The following is a 19,941-nucleotide window of genomic DNA, read 5'->3' on the forward strand; positions in this document are numbered from 1 at the left end:
AGATGCCAATAATTCAGATCCAAAATTAAAAGATGCTTTTTGGATACTAAAGGATCCTGAAACTTGGGCATCCTAAACAAGTAGACGGTCAATTTCCTCATTAGGAAAAACATTTATTAGCTTGGATTCAAAAAAGATATCGCTTTCCAGACCTTTCAAAACTAACTTAAGATCAAGCACATCGCTCAATAAAATTTGCCCATACTATTTAATGCATAGACGCGTCTCGACTTTTGATTGGTAGAATGCGTTGGAATGCATAAGTTGATTGACTACGTTTTTAATCTATTTCGATTGTGTAAAAATCTTTTTTGAAATTAGAATATGAGGTATATTGTAAAGAAAATTTCGATAAGAAGATACAATTTAATGCACTTTTTATTATTTACATAAATCAACTAATATTCATTAACTTCTTAAAATCTTCGATTAAAAAAATATTTCAATTCATCCTATATATATTTAAAACGATTTAAAGTAATTACTAAATGACTGCCACGTCTTTATTATAATATAACAATTCATAAGATATAATTAAAAAACAATAAATAATACAAATTGTACTTGTTTCGTAAATTATCAAGTATTCTTAAAACCATCAAGGATAATCCACGTTTGATTCATCGGACACGTAGAAAAGTTTAGTGTCTGTTGTTTTACTTCGGCGGAATAAATTCCGCGTTACGCCGCGAGATGTTAGTACAATCGTATCGTTCACCTTCATCGTCTTGAACCGTCTCCTTTGGTTTCTTTGCTGTTTCGAAAACCCGCTGTCATTTTCTCTATTTCGTCATCGTTTCGCGAAATTTCGTGCAAGATGTTTCGACGCGCAATTCCGCGATGAAACGTCAGTGAACTTTCGTTTATCGTTACCATCCATCGACTCCGAAATTCTTAATCGATTCTCATTTCATCGTCAGTGCCATAGAAGTTGTCAGTTCCCTCAAAGAAGATTTACCTCTTGGAGGTGATCAAGAACGATGCATGAGAAACTGATACAGGAATTACAGTCATGAAGATGCGTGTCTCAAATCGAGTCGCGTATTCTCCCGTGCCAGCCTAGCAGAGGACTTAGCTTGGCCCGGCGACGATGCAAGATAATTCTAAAGAAATGTTCATCATCAGAGCATTGGAAAAGATCCTAGCTGACCGGGATGTAAAACGGTCGCACCTTTCTCAACTTCGGAAATCTTGCGAGACTGCGCTTGGTAAGTGTACTCCAAACAGAAGTCAATTATGGCATTTTATCATATCCAAATTGGCACGTATGAAGTATCATTTCTTCTTTTTCAGTAAAACATTAGATACGTATATAACTTCTTGAAAGTTTGATGCACTGATATTATTTTTGATATATTACATATTGTAATTAATGATAGTTTTGTGATTTTCAGCTTTTTCATGTGTAAAAAGTATGAGCGATACAATGGCATTCTTGGTCTTGATAGAAAGATGTAAATTAAATTAAATTTATTTAGTACTATTGTACATACTGCATCATTTTATAGTTATTTTTAAGTACTTTGCTACAAATTCTTAAAAGTTCAATAATTATTAAATTTTTTTCATGTATTTTCAAGATATTAACAACACCTATTTGTATACAAGCAAATGTTGTCAAAAGTTTAGTTTGTAATTACATTATCAATATTAATTGATATATGCATAGTCTAGCATATTGACTATGTGTATGCATATGAAAACATTAACCAATCAGCATATGTTAGTAACTGATGTATATTATACATTATTCTAGTCTATTTTTAGTTATTTATTATTGAATTAAGTTTCTTCATCTTCTTTTTCTAATACATAGAAAGTAAAAGTAATTTTTTGTATTACTACCTTACATTATAAAAGTAAGCAATGATTGAACATAACTTTTACTAAGTTGGATGTTTTATTTTCCTTTACAGATAATTTGCGAAATGAGATCAAAGAAGTATCTGGTACACAGGTCTCAACTGCTTTGCCACAACCACGCAGTGATTCATATGTCATATCTGCAGAAAAGTATTTTCTGCCTTTTGAATTGGCCTGTCAAAGCAAATCACCAAGAATTGTAGTCACTGCTTTAGATTGTCTGCAGAAACTGATTGCATATGGACATCTCACTGGAAACGTACCAGATTCCATAGAGCCAAACAAACTATTGATTGTGCGCATTGTCGAAACGATTTGTGGATGTTTCATAGGACCACAAACAGATGAGGGTGTACAGTTGCAGATTATAAAAGCACTTCTTACAGTAATGACCAGTCAACATGTTGAAGTTCACGAGGGTACTGTACTGCTTGCCATACGTATCGTTTACAGTGTTTATTTGGCATCTAAAAACCTGGTTAATCAAACCACTGCACGTGCTACGCTAACGCAGATGATTAATGTCATTTTTGCCCGAATGGAAACACAAGCGGTAAGTTGAAGAAACTGATAACAGTATACTGTAGAATATGTAAGTATTGGTAATAAGGATGGTATCAAAGTTTTCTAAAAATTCCCTTGGTTTTTCTGTGATATCAGGAGGAAGAAAGTGTTCGAAACGAAGTAGAAAAATCAGAAACGACTGTTAACACTAACAACTGTACTTCTGGAGGCGAGGTCGAAACCGAGGCAACAAACACTGAAGAATCGACAACGGAGAGCAATCAAGAACCACAACTGATAGTTCGAGGAATTTTAGAGGATGTTGTGAACTCTGTGGTACCAGAGGACTCGACTTGTCCGGCGACAATAATTTCAGAGGACGCGAGTTTAGATCAAGTACCAATGGATGACAATTCTGATGAAGCCGTTGTAGAGAGTGATAATATGGTCAGGGCAAAATTCACTCATGTCCTGCAAAAAGATGCCTTCCTAGTTTTCAGAGCACTTTGCAAGCTTTCTATGAAACCACTTCCAGATGGCAATTTGGATCCTAAGTACGTTTGTATGTGGCATACAGGGCGAAGTCTCTAATATTTACACTCAAAACTGTGCATAACTATGCACTATGCACATTTGTTGCGCATTTTTTCTAAAAACACATTTGAAAAATTTATTATACTGTTTTAGGTCCCACCATCTCCGGTCGAAGATTCTTTCACTGCAATTACTTCTTGGCATACTGCAAAATGCGGGACCAGTGTTACGTTCGAACGAAATGTTTGTCATAGCCATAAAACAGTACCTCTGCGTTGCTCTCTCGAAGAACGGTGTCTCCTCAGTTCCTGAGGTGTTTGAGCTTTCGTTGGCGCTTTTTCTCGCGTTACTGGCTCGTTTTAAAGTGCACTTAAAAATGCAAATAGAGGTCTTTTTCAAGGAAATCTTTATGAATATCCTTGAGACCTCCAGCAGTTCTTTCGAACACAAGTGGATGGTGATTCATGCTTTGACTCGCATTTGTGCTGATGCTCAAAGCGTCGTTGATATATATGTAAATTATGACTGTGACCTTTCTGCTGCAAATTTATTCGAAAGGTGAGACAATATTTGATTTTCACCCCAACTAATACATCGAGAAATGATTGAACTATTAATACCATAGCGCATAAATCATTGGTGACGTCAACAATGTAAATCTATATTTCATTCGTTTATTGTAGGCTTGTAAACGACTTGTCAAAAATCGCACAGGGTAGGCAAGCACTGGAATTGGGTGCCTCGCCTAATCAAGAGAAATCAATGCGTATCAGAGGGCTTGAGTGTTTAGTTTCAATTTTGAAATGCATGGTTGAGTGGAGTAGAGACCTATACGTGAATCCAAGTGTTCCAGCGGATCAACAGCTACCATCAGAGCCACCGGATCCTCCCGTAGAGCCTCCTTTGCCACGTTATGGAAGTGCAGGAAGTCTATCATCCGCGAACTCTAGTTTGGTGGGCAATAAGGAAATTCCGGATTCGCCGGAACAGTACGAAGTGCAAAAGCAACAAAAAGAAGTGTGGGAGACGGGAATCGATATGTACGCGTTTACATTCACGATTTTGTTCTTTATTCTTTTATCTTATTAGCTTGTTTTGACATCTGAAGTATTAGGCTCTCTCGAATAAAGGGTGGAATAAGTCAAAACAGTTAAAATATTTGAGATTGAATATTGTAGAATTTTTCTTTTCTTTTTATTATTGGGCTTCCATGAAGTAAAAATAAGAATAACAGGAACAGAAAATGTTATTAACGAGATTGCCCAAAATTTTTGGATGCTCAATGATACTTAGGAATCGTTAAGCGCGCAGGGTCACGCGCTCTATTAATTAAATGGTATTCTTACCTCTAGTTTTAATCGAAAGCCAAGCAAAGGAGTACAATATCTTCAAGAACAAGGTCTTCTAGGTAATTCGTCCGAAGACGTTGCTCACTGGCTTCATATGGACGAACGACTCGATAAGACCGCGATAGGCGATTTTCTCGGCGATCATAATCACAATCAGGTGATGTACAGCTATATTGATCAAATGAACTTTGCCGAACGTGATTTAGTTACAGCCCTCAGATACTTTCTCGAGGGATTCAGGCTACCAGGCGAAGCACAGAAAATTGATCGATTGATGGAGAAGTTCGCCAGTCGATACTGTGAATGCAATCCAAAGTGAGTACCCTAAGAAAACTGAATTTGCTTTTCTCTATTCTTATTTTAGTCTTTTATGCCAAAAAGAAACATTTATTAAGTTCTTAGTTAATTTGATTAGATTTAGAACGCAATAGCGAGAAATTGAAGCGTTTAAGACATTGTTATGGAAAGTTTACTTCCTCTTTGCAGTAATGGATTGTTTACAAGCGCGGACACTGCTTATGTGTTGGGTTTTTCTATCATTATGCTTACTACCGATCTCCATTCACCTCAAGTTAAAAACAAAATGACAAAGGAGCAGTACATTAAACTAAATCGGCGCATCAGCGATAATGAAGATCTGCCCGAGGAGTATTTATCGAAGATTTATGACGAGATAGCGGGCAACGAGATTAAAATGAAGTCAAACCCCAATCGACCTGGAAAACAAGGTGACCGAAGATGATCTTAGAGAAATATAAAATTCAAAGCAGTCATTTATCTATTTAAGTTCATCAGTCAATAGACTTAAGAAAAGGATTTAAATTTTTCACCTGTTCAAAATTCTCATTTTATGTTGTAGTAATATCCAGTGAGAAAAAGCGGCGACTTTTATGGAACATGGAAATGGAAGTGATCTCAACTGCGGCCAAGAATCTAATGGAATCTGTCAGTCACGTTCAAGCCCCATTCACAACGGCTAAGCATTTGGAACATGTTCGACCGATGTTTAAAATTGCTTGGACACCGTTTTTAGCCGCGTTTAGTGTCGGCCTTCAAGACTGCGATGATCCGGAAATCGCTTCTCTTTGCTTAGACGGCATTAGATGTGCAATACGCATCGCTTGCATATTTCATATGACGGTAACTCTTTTTGCAATGTCAACAGAATTCCGCGATATTCTATAAGAAATTACCACTTTCGCGTTCAGTTACTTTTTTGTTCAAAAAAGATCTTGGTTCAAATTGACTGACTAATTGGATAGAACTCTCAAAAATAAATTTATCTTTTTCTTTGGTATGTACATAGTTGGAACGGGACGCATACGTACAAGCGTTGGCTCGATTTACTTTGCTGACTGCAAACTCTCCTATCACGGAGATGAAGGCGAAAAACATTGACACAATAAAAACATTAATCACCGTCGCTCACACCGATGGCAACTATCTTGGCAGTTCTTGGTTGGACGTTGTAAAGTGTATCTCACAGTTGGAACTCGCACAGTTGATTGGTACTGGAGTCAGACCGCAGCTTTTGGGTCCGCCGTCAAAGCCACATTTTCCATCGCCGCTGGTGAACTTCAATCTAACTCATAACAGCTCGCATCAGAGTAACAACTTGAATCTTAGTTCACTGGACCGTAAGTATATTCTTATTTTTCAAAATAACGTGGAATAATCTTAGATTCTGGGATTTTCTTTATTTTTAAATTGTTCTATAATTTGGTATATTGTCAAACTAAATTCTTTTGTTATTGTTTTATGAATTTCAGCAAGTGTAAAGGAATCAATAGGAGAGACAAGTTCCCAGAGCGTAGTAGTAGCTGTTGACAGAATATTCACTGGGTCTACCAGGTTGGATGGAGATGCAATCGTAGAATTTGTAAAAGCTCTGTGTCAGGTCTCCCTGGAAGAATTGTCTCATCCATCTCAACCTCGCATGTTTTCTTTGACTAAGATTGTTGAAATCTCTTATTACAACATGGGTCGCATCAGGCTTCAGTGGTCCAGGATCTGGCAAGTGATAGGAGATCATTTCGATAGAGTTGGTTGCAGTCCCCGTCAAGATATTGCGTTCTTTGCGGTCGATTCTTTACGACAACTCGCGACAAAGTTTATCGAGAAAGGAGAGTTCGCCAATTTCCGCTTCCAAAAGGATTTTCTAAGACCGTTTGAGCATATCATGAAGAAAAACAGATCGCCGGTAATTAGAGACATGGTTGTTCGTTGCGTTGCACAGATCGTTCACTCCCAGGCTCCTAACATTCGGTCAGGATGGAAAAATATATTCAGCGTTTTTCATCACGCTGCCAGTGACAGAGATGAAGCTGTGGTTGAACTAGCGTTTTCAATGACAGGAAAAATTATCAGTGAGTATAGAGAGATGTTAATAACAATAATAATATGGCTTTATTAAATAGGACTTTATACGACATAATTGAATAATTAAATGAAATATAATGTGTAGAAATAGAGGTAAATATGTAGTTACAACACGAAGGAGAGATACAGCTACATGTTGTTATTAACTTAACCTAATCGATTACTTCTAAAATTGTCTGAAACAATGACTCTTTTTAATAAGAAAAAGATTTAGTATTAAATAGTGATGACAGTTGATAGTGTCGGATATCATTGTATTATTACAGATGAGCTGTATGCCGAAGACTTCAGTATCATGGTTGACTCCTTCCAAGACGCCGTCAAGTGCCTCAGTGAATTCGCTTGCAATGCCTCATTTCCAGAAACAAGTATGGAGGCTATAAGATTAATACGTTCTTGTGCCTCGTATATCGATGTTAATCCAAATCTTTTCGCGGAGGGTATGATGGATGACAGTGGGATGGTATCTGAAGAAGATAGAGCTTGGGTACAGGGATTATGTATTGATAATTATCAAATTCTGTATTTAAATCTTTCATAGTAATTTGTTCATTTATTGTTCAGGTAAGGGGGTGGTTTCCGCTGTTATTTGAGCTATCGTGTATAGTGAGCAGATGTAAATTGGATGTACGAACTCGAGCATTAACTGTTCTGTTTGATGTTGTAAAAACACATGGAGCCTCTTTTAAACCCCATTGGTGGAAGGATCTTTTCCAAGTTTTATTCAGAATATTCGATAATATGAAGCTTCCTGAACAACATACAGAGGTAATTAAAATAATTATTTATTAAATTGTGTAGGTAATATTTTCTATTAGTTGGAATATATTTCTTCTATTACTTTATACTTTTATTGAAATTTGTCATCGTGTTTTAGAAAGCAGAATGGATGACGACTACGTGCAATCATGCCTTATACGCCATCGTTGACGTGTTCTCACAGTTTTACGATACACTAGGTCCTCTTTTGTTGGAACAGCTATATTTTCAGTTACTCTGGTGTGTACAACAAGACAATGAACAACTAGCAAGGTCAGGCACAAACTGTTTAGAGAACCTTGTGATCAGCAACGGGATCAAATTCGACGAGCAAACTTGGGAGAAGACTTGCTGCTGCGTCCTCGACATTTTCGAAAGCACGTTGCCATCTGCGCTTCTCACATGGAAACCGCAGTCACCCAACAAGGAGTCCGACCTAGACGTGATTACGGGCGAAGTGGAGAGCCACGTGAGCATTCTAAAAAGGAGCAACAGCTCCCAAAGCCTAACAAACGGCGAAACTGTAAAGAACAAATTGTTCTCCGCTTTGATGATAAAGTGTGTGGTACAGCTCGAGCTGATCCAAACAATAGATAACATCGTATTTTACCCAGCCACGTCGCGCAAGGAGGATCAGGAGAATTTAGCGCTGGCACAAGCAGACATGTTTAACGGGAAATGTTCTGAGTTAGGTGTCAGAGCTGGCGCTGACCAACAGAAGGAAGAACAGGGCATGTATTGCGCCCTAACAACCATGCATCTTTTACAGCTGGTCGAGTGTCTGCTAAAGTCTCATCGATTTGCTAAAAGCTTTAATTCCAATCACGAACAACGGAACGTACTCTGGAAAGCTGGGTTCCGGGGAAATGTAAAGCCGAATCTGCTGGAGCAGGAGACGCAATCGTTGGCCTGTGCGCTGCGCATCCTTTTCAAGATGTACAGCGATGAAGCTCACAGAGCAGATTGGAGCAAAGTAGAAAGCAGGTTGGTCGAGGTGGCCTGTGAGGCGCTTGAGTATTTCCTGGCCCTCTCAAACGAGGCTCACAGAGACGCTTGGACACCGATTCTCTTACTTCTGATGACGAGGATTCTCAAGATGAGCGACAATCGGTTTGCTGTCCACGCGTCTAGCTGTTACCCCCTGCTCTGCGAGGTGATGTGCTTTGATCTCAAACCGGAAATGCGATCCGTTCTCCGGAGATTCTTTTTAAGAATCGGCCCTGTGTTTAGGATCACTCAGCAGTAGTTGCTGTAATTAGTCGTTGTAAAGAACACGGTTGTGTTTCTGGTCACTCTATGATGTACTGGGTGATTCTCGCGATTAGGTTTGGATGTAGCCATTTTTTGAGCGAAGAAAATAAACATTCTGTGTAGTTTCATGTCTAAGTTCCTTCATATGCTTTCTGCAACTTAAGAAGACACAATTGTGGGAGATCATATAGTGTTTCCTTTCATGAGTATTTCTTTCGTCTTCAGTTTGAGAAGCTGTTGTATATCCTATTCGCGAGAATTTTTCCTGTACATATTAAAAATACATACAATGCAAAAATTAGAGCGAGATAACTGTTCGTTTAAAATATGTTCTCTCGTATGGAAATCAAAAGGAACAAGGATGTTAAATACGGAATTCGTGCGATATTAAGGCGTCGTATGGTACACGAACAGGGCAGATTGACAAACACATTTTAGAAAAATATTAGAAGCATAATGTGTATGTAATATATATGTTATACCGAACCTCCTTTGTATTTAACATGTTCTTCATTTTTTATAAAGAAAAGGACTTCAAGGGAGGAGTTATACATATATTCTGTATGTGCAGAATATTTAATAAATAGGATATTTTCTGGGCATCGTAGAATATGAATTGTTTAAATTATCTCAAATACTATTTTAATCGAATTTTATCGTCGAGCCACCCAAAGACAAGGATCGAAGAAGATGCGAACAAAGAAATAATGTTCATTATGTTTCTTACTCCATCCTAGAACTGTGGACATCCGATCTCTTTTATCATCATCTGACGATGGACAAGCGTTTGTATGTGTGTTAAATTAAACAAACAGAAACTTTATTTTTTGTTTTAGTTGAAAATTTAGAAGTTCATTCTCTAAATTGTGCTGGAAATAAAGATTTTTTTATTGAAAAAAAGAAAGATTTGTAAATACTACGATATTACGTAATGTAAACTCTTTTACACAATAATGTCAAGATAAGATTATAAGAGTATAAATGAATTTTAAATCTTGAACGATAATAAAAAGTAATTGATTGTTTTTAGTAACGAATAAATTTCCTCTACTGTAGACGGACGTCTTTTTGTTATCTACCTAACAAAAATCTATAGAAGCATTGTCGGTGACATTTGTATTATTAAATAACCACAAACTATTAAATATATTTTTAGTATTATACGCTGAATCACGAGTAAGTTTCTCAGAGTGAGGAGTTGGTGAACTGGAGAAAGAATCGGTGTAGGACAAGAAGCGGTGGATTCAAATATAGATGTAAAGACAAATGCAAGGAATATTTCGTACTCCGTCTTTGAGCGAATTGACTGCAATAAATTCTGTTGGTTTTATTATAATTGTAAATTAATTACCATGATTTAATAATGCAAGGTAAATAATTTATTTATAAACTGGTACGTAATGATACAATGTTTATAAATCTTTTGAATATAATCAATATGCATCACATGCTCAATGTTTCTAGAAAGAAGAAAGGTATTCTCTTGCCCCCAGGAAAAGTGCTATTTATAAAATGTTTTGTATATCCAATTATACAAATATATTCGTAAACGTATATAAAGTGTCTCTTGAAGTATACTGTATCATAAAAGAATCTAATTACTGAACAAAGACTAAGATGATTTTCGATATTTTTATAGAATTGATTAACGACTTTGCAAGTCTTAAATAAGTTGAAAACCAGATTGTTAATAATTATGTAGAAGTTTCAAGGATTGTCTTATTGTGAATCTAAACATCTTATTTAGGGTACATTTTTTGAGACACTATGTATATTCAAGAAACTTAGAAAATGATGGTATAAGCGAGAAATGGTAGATACTTAGTTGAAAGTAAAATGATTTTGATGAATAACATTATCTTCTAAACTAATTCTTTATTTTGAGGAATATTGTAGTTAAAATTGGTTACACTTAGTACACTGAACCTAGTTATTTCATTTTAATTCTGAAATTTTATTATAAAAAATAGACAAAACACTTTAGTACTGGATTTGAAAATGATGAAAGCACAGTTAGCAAATTTTGCACTGTTTGTCCAACATTTTTTAACACTTTTAACTACATTTGTCTTGTAAAGAACTTATATTTCTTTCTTGAATGTATTTTTGTTTTTGTCTCGTCTCAATTCGCGCAACTAGAATAAGTATAAGCCTAAGGCATCGAAAATTTACAGACATAACAAAAATACAATTTAAAGGACAAAGAATTTGAGAATTTTTAGAAATTATTATATTTCATACTGCTAAGTTTCTTATCTGTAGCTTGTACTATTGCTTTTAAGACACAGCCTGTGTATAAATGCAACACTTGCATAGTCATCACCAAGTAGTCATAAAGTATCCATTGCGGATAAGTGTTCAGACAACGAGTGATAGTTATCTTGATAACTCGCTAGGGTTTCAATTGTTATGCATAGAATCAGATTAAGATAAGACATGAGAATCCCGTGAACACACACTGCATGTATATTCACATCGCATAGAACTATTTATGCTTAAGTTAGATTAATTATTTACATAATGCAGCCTTATTTAAATAAATTCTAGAGAAACGAGAATCTTTTGTTGTTTCTGTATTTCCTTCTAATTGAAAAGATTGTCATAGATTGGGAGTGCTGCTAATTCCTCTTGTACTTCTGGAAAAGTGAATTTAATTGAATTAATTAATGTTGTATCTGTATTACAGCCAAATGTGTTACAATGCAATTCCCGGTACCTGCAAAATACAAAGTGTACAAAAAAGCTGTATAGTACTTATACATACAAAATTGAACATGTTTATAATTACCGTAGAGATGTTTGTGCCTTTGTAGTTTAATGAGAAACTAATGCACAATGTCTTCAGAAGGAATAATTGGGAACCGTTCCACACCACTCTTGAACGAAAGCCAGAATATCATTAAGAGCTGAATCCTGGGGAGCCTGTCGCGCTGTGTTAATCAATTTTGTCCAATCATCGCGATCTGTTACATGGTCGCCCTTTTTAAGTAAACAGTAATTAATTATTATACTATGAAGGAAAAGATACAACAAACAAACAAGATAAATAACTATTTGATAAAAATATTCATATTAAAATGATGTATTATATTGGTAATTAAACTGTTCGATCCAGATGTATAAAGTAAACATTAAGAATAAAAGTAATGTGTTAGGTGCAGAGTTTGTAAAATATTTGATAGTTTGTTGAACAATAAATTTATTCGAGTAGATTATACTCTAGGTAAGTACAGTATTGTCTCGCATAATGTAACAATTTATGCCTCGTAATGCATACAAAGTTGACAGAATCGGAGAGAACAGAATTTCACTCACTTCCCTGTTATAACATCACAATTCTATTTTCTGCATTATGCGATGCAGTACTGCATCGAAGCGTTAAAACAATCGTGTTTATAATATTGAGAAAATACCTCTGGAAACCGAATTATCGGACCCCGAATAGGATACCCTGTCAAAATGCACCCCTGAAGAGCTCCTGTCTCTGCAGATGGAGAATTCAACGACCCTATATAAACTCCTCGATGATCAGTAGGCAGGACCTGCTCCACCTTTTGATCCATGGACATTGTAAGCACCCACTCACGAGCTTCTTCTCGTTGCTCCGACGACATGCTCAGAGATTCTGGCAAAGGGACCTCTGTTGGAAAATCTGTTACAGCCAGATCGTCTACATCGAGTACAGTGCTATCCCCTTCCTCGATACACTCTTCCAAGTCAAGAAAATGATTCAGGAAGACGAAGGCTTCGCTATTCAATCCAGCTGCTCGCGTTTCGACACCAGCCTCATAGTAAGCCCGATCAGCGAGGAGAAAGTCAGTGTACCTCAACAGGGTGATGGAGGTCTTTAAAACTAGTCCAGAGAGTACAGGGTAATTTTGACATCCACGTTTTACTGCTGAGTAGTGTGTTGTCTCAAGCAACCTTTCGAATTTAGATTTAGGCCCGGCAGAAGACTTCAGGTTGTTCCATATGTCCAGGAGAACGGTACGTAGAAGGGCCAAGTGTTTATATTCATAGTATGCCTAATTGCAGATACAATAAACAGGTGGTATATTATTGTATTGTTCAATATTTAATAGAATAGCTACAGTCCAAATAAGCATATTTTATTTTTGGTGAGCGTCTCGATCCTTAATTTCAGTTCTCTTCGGTATAACGATAATATGTTCATTTATATCTAAAATATCTAAATTATTAAGTAAAATAAACAAATAGATATTACAAGTATCTACTATCCTATGTAATTAAAATGTATATTAATTATCACATTTTATATATCAACACAGTAAATATTTTATGACTTGATGATAATTAAATTTTTACACTTTACTCGATTAATTAATATTAATAGACTACCGATTGCGAGTACTCCATTCTTCGTGTTAATTTATGAACGATCAGTTATTCATATACAAATTGTTTGTATAGTTGAAGTATAAATTAACATATTATTGTATTATTGAGAAGTCTAAGACATTTATTGAAAATAAATTACTATGCTTTTTTGAAGAAACATTTGTTATGCGTATGCTATATCATGATCCTTTACCCTGAGAAGCTTTACAGTGCTCGAGCAATTCTCACCTTAGAGTTCAGAACACTCTCCGACAACTGTAAGTAAAGATTAAAATTTTGTGGAATAGGAGGTGCCCCATATTTCGCATACAATTGCAGAGCGTCGAGTGGCATATGTCCTTTCAGAAGTTGCACTGCTCGCTGCGCCACGTATTTGTGCAGAGTCTGAGAGCTTTGGGAGCTCGCCGCTTCAAACAATTGGTTCCATTGTCCCTTGTTGGCAAGCATTTCCAAACCAGCATCTAAATCAATTTCCACCAGTCGGTCTATTTGTCCATCTTTTAATATAGCTTCCTTATATTTCTCTTCTAGGTAGGGCTCGATATCCGGTGCAAGTTCTCTCACGATGCGTCTAGCCCTTTCCCACTCCCCTACCGATGCTAACGTTTCAATGGCCTCCTTCAATCTATCTGCTTGCAGAAATACCTGAAAAAAAGTTATGCAAAATCAGATTAATAAATACGAAATAAAGAATACTATAAAGCACTTTCAATCTTCTAGGCTGTTTTCATTACTTCAATATGGATCATTATTGAAACAAAAATACACGTTAAATATTTCCTTTAGAATTATATCTTAAAAAGATGACATTCCGTCTGGATTATATCTAAAAGTTAATTCAAAATCTGACGATTTATGTAACGAGTTTGTTTAAGAAACAAACCCGACCTGTGCAGCCAGAGCGTGTTCGCCAATGGTGAACAATCGTGCGCCAAGATCGCCCCCAACTTGTACCGCAGTTTCTGGGTCAGCCTGATGAAGTAGAATATCGGCTGCTCGCACAAGAGACGACCTGGGTGCTTGAGGATCCAGAATCAAGATATCTAAAGCGGCCCGCACCTCTCCGACCTCCAACCACTTTTTAGCTTCCTCGAAAGCGTTCTCACCGGCAAGTGAAGCGCTCTTCTGACCCAATTCGCGGCGAAGATTCATTTCTTGACTCGGTAAGTACTCTCTGCAGACGCGCAATGCCTCGGACCACATCCCCGCTTTCTGTAATGTTTAAACGTAACGTTTAAATTCGATTGGAACATCCACGTAACGATAGACGTTTACTTTATAATAATCGATGATCGTTTCGGGTTTATGAGCTCTAAGCAGCAGGGTCTCCGCGAGAGAATAATCCTGTGATTCCGCTGCCTCGCTGGCCCTGGCGACGAGGACCTCGGCAACCGCGTCCTGATTGATCGACTGCGCTACATCCTCAGCGGTTTCCCAATCACGAGTATGTATATACATCTGAACCGCCTCCATAGTCCTCCCCGCTTTGATGAATTCCTTCTCAGCGTCGGAGAAACGACCCGCGTCTTCAAGCGCCATAGCGTGTCTGTAATGGACCTCTTTCTTCTGGTCAGCGTTGCCGTATTTGACAATCTCCAAGGCCCAGTCGAATAGGCCAGCTTCACAGGCCAGTTGGAGGCAACCGTCCAGGTAACTTAAGCGCATTAGTAACCTTGCTCCTAACTCTGGGGCTAATGTACGCGCCCACATTAGAGCAACCTGTGGACAATAAAAAGTATCGTTGATTTATAAATACTTGAAAGTTTGTAATCTACAAATGAATATAGATTTATAAATTACTTAACATTTGAAAGACAAAGTGTACGAAAGGGAACAATAATTTGGTTAATCATTCGAATGGAAAAATCTCGAGCAAGACTCAAGCTAGACCCAATGAAATAAAACTAAAGGAATAGAACTGTAGGGTACACCTGTTGAGCAGCAGTGTCTCCGGCATTTTGTTTGGCAACGCGAAGAGCGTCTTCCCAAAGATTCGCTGATCTGTAAGCGGTAACAGCACCCCGCCAGTCTCCAGCCGCAAGATAATGCTCTTCGGCTTCTCGAGGCTTACCCGACGTATCCAACTCCCGTGCCAAATGCGCGTGAGTCGTCTCCAATAGATCCGGTCTGTAGATTTTCACCAATCTCACCATGTCCGCGCGACGACCTGCTTTTTTGTACATTGCTATCGCCATGTCGTGTTCACCGATAGCGAGGTACAATTCTTCCGCGTGCTTGAGGTCACCCGCCTCGTTCAGAGCGGCCGCGTGCTTGGCCAGCACCTTGTTCGCTTCCTCGGGAACCATATGTTCTTCGGCCACTTCGTGAGCACGAATCCAATTGCCATTCTGCACGTGAACCTCCACTGCACGTCGAGCATCACCGGCACGAATGAACAGTCTCTCCGCAAGATGCTTCTCGCCTATAGAAGCGAAATACTCCGCTAATTTTTCGCATTTCTTTCGTATCGTCGGGTCGTCGTCCTCGATCACCTACGATTATTAATAATGTGTGCATTAGTTACGTGTTTGTTGGCTGAACCGTCTACAAGTACTCTAGTTCAGAAGTACGGGGGGAGGGGACAGATCTAAGATCATTTTTCATCATTTTTGAACACGGAAGTTCAACGACCGTGGAAGGATATTATTTTTGTATCGTTTCAACATTCTCAGGGACGACCATTGACTTTGTGACGACGTTGTCGTGTAATATTATCAGAAAAACAGACATGTACAGTATTCTTGAAGAGATTATATGTGATACTTATATCACTACCCATAATTGATGTATAAAAATCAATGAAACGACTTAATTTCGAATTAATTAGCGTAAAAGTAACGCAATATTTTTGTTTACTCGTAAATTTCGGATGTAAAAATTCTTTTCTTTTTGCTTGGGAGGAAGAGAGCCCTTTTTCAAAGGGTAACGACCCAAAGAAATACATACTTGCACGATCTGTAAGCCTTTCCTCCATTGACGTGCGCTGATAGCGGCATCCAGTGCTAGAGCCGTTTCCCCAGCTTCGATAAAATGATTGATAGCTGCGTCATAATGACCAGCCGAGGCCAAGTGTTTGCCCCAATCTCGCTCGAGGTCAACCACCGAGGTGGGGTCTACTTTTCGAGCTAATTCCAACGCTCTAGCAAATACACCAGCTTGGGAATAGCATTTGATAGCTTCCAAGGGTTCCGAAGTCTTCTCCAACAATTCTCCCGCAAGTTCCATCAAGTCAGTTGCCCTCAGTACTCTGACAATTTCATTGACGATCGATTTGTCATCCAGCAATTCATCATCGGCCAAAACTAATCGCGCTGCTCGTCCAGCTCGACGAGCCTCTAGGTACAGTTTGACCGCTCGTCGTGGATTAGTGGCCTCGAGAATAGCGGCAGCTCTGGCTGTCTGGCCGCTTTCGAGCAGCCAGGTTAAATGCCTGTCTCTAAGCTCCTGTAAACCTGGCCAGCCACGATTCTGCGCCAGGAACAATGCATCTTCCCAGCGCCAATACTTTTGATACATATCAAGGGCTTGATTCAATTCGTTTTGCTCCAGATAGATCGCTTCTGCTGTCTTTAACTCGCCGTTAAGGATTGCTAGCTTGGCCCAGCAGTCTGGACTCGAAAGAGGATCGTTCCCGGTTTCCATGTTGTACTTCTCACCAACCTCAATGATGTTTTTTAGAAATCTAAAAGAATTCAACTCAAATTAGAGTCATGCAACAAATTTCGCAGTAACCTGTTCGGAAATCATCCATAGACACAACCTGGAGCAAGCAACGTCCCCTAGAGCTGCGTAGCATCTAGCAGCAACCAGCAGTTGTCTAGTAGCCATCGCATTTCTTGCTACATTCTCCCACATGGCCTCTGCTTGAGGCCTGTCTGCCAGCTCCTCCAAGAACAGTAGTGCTCTACCGAAGTCATTGTCGTGGAGCGCTGTACCAAATTCAATTAGCGGTTCGTCCAGCAAATAGCCCACTTTTCCACCGAGCTCCTCCACTGTGACGGAGGTACGACCGTCTTCTCTAACAATGTCCACGGCGTCTCCGCGAATTGGAATCAACGTGGCTACCTCCGGTGCATCAACGTTGTACCAGACTGCCAACGTTTGACTACTTTGAGCTACGACCACGTCGCTACCTAATACCCAGGAGACGAAGCTGACTCCGGTTAACAGCAAACTTCGTCCACCGAGATCGTCGCTCAACCACAACCTGTTTGTTCATTTATGATTTAGTTAAATCTCTCAAAGTGTTTACAGATCATTACTACAAAGAACTGGTTACCTGGCTCTCTTGTCGCGCGACAGCAGTCTGTGGCCAGTTTCGCTCAACTCCAACCAATCTACGCGCACATCGTGAGAAATTACCGCGACAGTCGCGCCTGTCACGAGGTCGACGAGACGAACGGTACGAGGATCCAGCAGATAAGCTAATCTCTTGTTGTCCGGAGCATTCACCACTTGCCTTTCGTTGATTCGTACACTGACCACGTGAGGATTCACTGCCTCTGTCCTCACGGAGCCCAGGAGCTCGTTATTCCCGTATTCAACGATGGTCAGCTCCCCGGAGCAAAAGATCAGACACACTCTTGGATACTCGAAGAAGAATTTTTCGCTGTTACTCTTATCCTCCCACGGAATTTCGCTGATAAGATTCAGCTCTATGTCTGCGAGCAGTAGTGTATTGGCTGTACGAGCTACCACGTTGTTGTCGGTACGTCCTAGAACCTTGACGTCCTCAATCTCGTAGCCCATCTGCGATCTAATGATTACAGGTCTGTTGCCTTCGTGCAGTGGTCGGATCACCACCTGGCTAGGGCCGACATACGCTACCTCGTGGCTACCTCTTATCACTGTTCTCTTTAATACGGTTTCGAACTGCTCCACGGCGCCACAGAGACTGCCCACGAGGAGTCTGAAAGTATTAGGAGCGTTAGAAAATACCATAATTCATACATTTGGCAGAAGGAGATACTACTACTTGAGCTCGCGCAATTGTCCTTAAAAAAATACTTAAGATAGAGTTTCTAGATTTTGACGCACTATTGTAGAAATACTTTGCTACATTTTAACAGGTCCGAAGTTTTGGGATACGAAGTTCCAAAAATGATAACAACTATCGTCAAGGCTAACCTGGAACCGTCACGGCGCCACGATATCGCGGTAACGGTATAAAAGTTTGGCAACGATCTAACATTTGCCTCCTCCCAGATGGAGCGTCGAGGGCTCCAGTCCAGTATTCGTATTTTGTTCCAAGATCCAATGGCGACGCTCTGTCCACTGGGGCTACAGCAGGCGATCGCGAACTCCTTCTCGTCCTCGCGACTGTAGTCGAAGTTCTTCACGACCTTCCCACGTGAATCGTAGAAAGTCACTCGTCTGTCGCATCCCGCTGCCAGAATGTGAGACTGTGGCCAAGCTAACGCGTACGCGGGCACACTATGAGTGCAAATGCGTCCAGATGGTTCGTGGCTTCCATCGTCGGTTATATAATACTTTATGATACTGCCATCGGCGTGACTCGATAAAAATCCAGTCCCTCGTATACTAAAATTTATAATTTATTGTTAGTATATTGTTTCGGAGAATCCAATTGTTAAATATTATGGAACAGTAATCAATAGCAGAGCAACGAAGTAGTAGCGCAGTTACAATACCACTGTCGTACAAAATGTATTCTGATTAATGATTACCATTTGTGATTTCCATGTAACAAAGCCGGTGATTAATTATTATGATTACCAGTCGTTCGTAAATAATCAAAGCGGATGTAATCGTCAGACACGATTGCCTTGTTAATCATTAATCGCAAAATGATTGCACTTTTGATTACGAACAAATCGACAAATTATTAATAAAATAGCTGAAAGCAGCCAGTAAAGGTTAAAGTAATTTTTCATCGAATCGTCACTACAATTGTATACGTATATGGACAACTTCTTCGTAACATGCTCCGCTTACGAGTACATTTCTTTGTGTTTCAATAGGTGGATAATAACACAAACGTAAATTACTTCGAAGTTAGCGCAATCGTTGTCGAATCCGCTGTATAAAGAGTCTGAGCTTTCTGAGATTTCGGCAATGCTGCACGGACCTTCCCATCCACTAAACCAACAATGATGGGTCCTTCGGTAAGCCAGATTAGACAAGTCACTGAAGAGCTCTGACGAAACTTGTTACAAATTACTTTCTTGTCTCCCCTGTTGGTATAATATCAAATTCATGATTGGTGGTTGTAAAAATGTTTTATATCGTTTACGTACCATTGCTCTCCAATTTTGTATACGTAAATGATACAGTCGGTCTGACCCACTGCTATTTTCGTTGAGTCTGGAGAAAAAGCTATACCCTTGATTAAGTAGCTCTTCTTGCCAAACTAAAAAAAATCGAATACAACGTTAGACTAAGATCACAATTGAAAATTGAAATTTGTATAGCAAGCACTCTGAAGGCTTCCATGAGCTGCGTTATACGTACCTTTGAATCAACAGGTTTTGTTGAAAATTTATCCCGTTTTATGCAGTTGTCATCGAAGAGATAGATGAAACGATCGGACGAGGCAACAGCTAGCTTTAAGTTGTTCGGTGACCAGAGTATACCCACCACTCGATTCTCGTGTTCCTGTTTTACATTGAGAAAAATTTACCAGTTACCGAAATCGTTATATCATAAATCATTTTCATAATTAACCGTAAGCATCTGAAAGACTGAATAAAATTGAGGAATTGATGATTCACCTGTGGGGACATAACATTGCCCAAATATTTGAGCAACATTTTGTTTCCTGATGGTACTTCACATGAGCTTACTACAAAGAACTCGGTAACAGAGCTCGATCGATCATACGCTTCTTCAGTCACGTTGCTTCACGTTGGACGTAGTATGTACAATTTCTATGTCACGGATCCGTGTGAGGTGGATTGTGTACGCTTGAGTCGCTTAGCAACAG

General features: G+C 38.9%; 2 protein-coding genes across 5 annotated transcripts; one reads left to right on the plus strand and one right to left on the minus strand.

The window, feature by feature from the left end:
- Nucleotides 1-663: 663 nt before the first annotated feature.
- Nucleotides 664-11,197, plus strand: Sec71 (ADP ribosylation factor guanine nucleotide exchange factor Sec71). Of its 2 annotated transcripts, none has more exons than XR_012993689.1 (14): nt 664-1,208; nt 1,917-2,416; nt 2,524-2,921; nt 3,055-3,459; nt 3,585-3,941; nt 4,254-4,565; nt 4,737-4,978; nt 5,110-5,390; nt 5,557-5,887; nt 6,020-6,616; nt 6,896-7,116; nt 7,194-7,397; nt 7,507-9,428; nt 9,796-11,197. XR_012993689.1 is itself a non-coding variant. In XM_076323687.1 (14 exons), exons 2-14 carry the CDS (start codon nt 1,091-1,093, stop codon nt 8,632-8,634), a joined length of 5,094 nt encoding a protein of 1,697 aa, XP_076179802.1. In that variant the 5' UTR covers nt 664-847; nt 921-1,090; the 3' UTR covers nt 8,635-11,197. The 2 variants fall into 2 exon arrangements, 1 of the variants encoding a protein (XP_076179802.1); XM_076323687.1 differs by having other exon boundaries at nt 664-847; nt 921-1,208; nt 7,507-11,197.
- Oseg2 (intraflagellar transport protein Oseg2) lies at nt 9,982-19,879 on the minus strand. Of its 3 annotated transcripts, none has more exons than XR_012993688.1 (15): nt 19,730-19,879; nt 19,470-19,613; nt 19,256-19,368; nt 19,007-19,192; nt 18,126-18,539; nt 17,278-17,907; nt 16,759-17,205; nt 15,945-16,680; nt 14,930-15,490; nt 14,274-14,717; nt 13,887-14,210; nt 13,227-13,643; nt 12,053-12,664; nt 11,428-11,618; nt 9,982-11,275 (listed from the first exon to the last, which is right to left on the minus strand). XR_012993688.1 is itself a non-coding variant. In XM_076323686.1 (14 exons), exons 1-14 carry the CDS (start codon nt 19,766-19,768, stop codon nt 11,481-11,483), a joined length of 5,205 nt encoding a protein of 1,734 aa, XP_076179801.1. In that variant the 5' UTR covers nt 19,769-19,879; the 3' UTR covers nt 9,982-11,480. The 3 variants fall into 3 exon arrangements, 1 of the variants encoding a protein (XP_076179801.1); XR_012993687.1 differs by having other exon boundaries at nt 9,982-11,355; XM_076323686.1 differs by having other exon boundaries at nt 9,982-11,618.
- Between the last annotated feature and the right edge of the window lie 62 nt (nt 19,880-19,941).

Source organism: Ptiloglossa arizonensis, chromosome 12 (assembly GCF_051014685.1).
Source record: "Ptiloglossa arizonensis isolate GNS036 chromosome 12, iyPtiAriz1_principal, whole genome shotgun sequence".
Taxonomy (NCBI): domain Eukaryota; kingdom Metazoa; phylum Arthropoda; class Insecta; order Hymenoptera; family Colletidae; genus Ptiloglossa; species Ptiloglossa arizonensis.

Excerpts from the sequence above, each read along its gene's own strand:
- Oseg2 (XM_076323686.1), bottom strand. The coding sequence starts at position 19,768 with ATGTTGCTCAAATATTTGGGCAATGTTATGTCCCCACAG. Across the intron at positions 19,614-19,729 it reads GCAATGTTATGTCCCCACAG|GAACACGAGAATCGAGTGGT; the intron begins GTGAATCATCAA and ends AATGTAAAACAG. Across the intron at positions 14,211-14,273 it reads CGATCATCGATTATTATAAA|AAAGCGGGGATGTGGTCCGA; the intron begins GTAAACGTCTAT and ends TAAACATTACAG.
- Sec71 (XM_076323687.1), top strand. The coding sequence starts at position 1,091 with ATGCAAGATAATTCTAAAGAAATGTTCATCATCAGAGCATTGGAAAAG. Across the intron at positions 2,417-2,523 it reads CCCGAATGGAAACACAAGCG|GAGGAAGAAAGTGTTCGAAA; the intron begins GTAAGTTGAAGA and ends CTGTGATATCAG. Across the intron at positions 4,566-4,736 it reads TACTGTGAATGCAATCCAAA|TAATGGATTGTTTACAAGCG; the intron begins GTGAGTACCCTA and ends TCCTCTTTGCAG.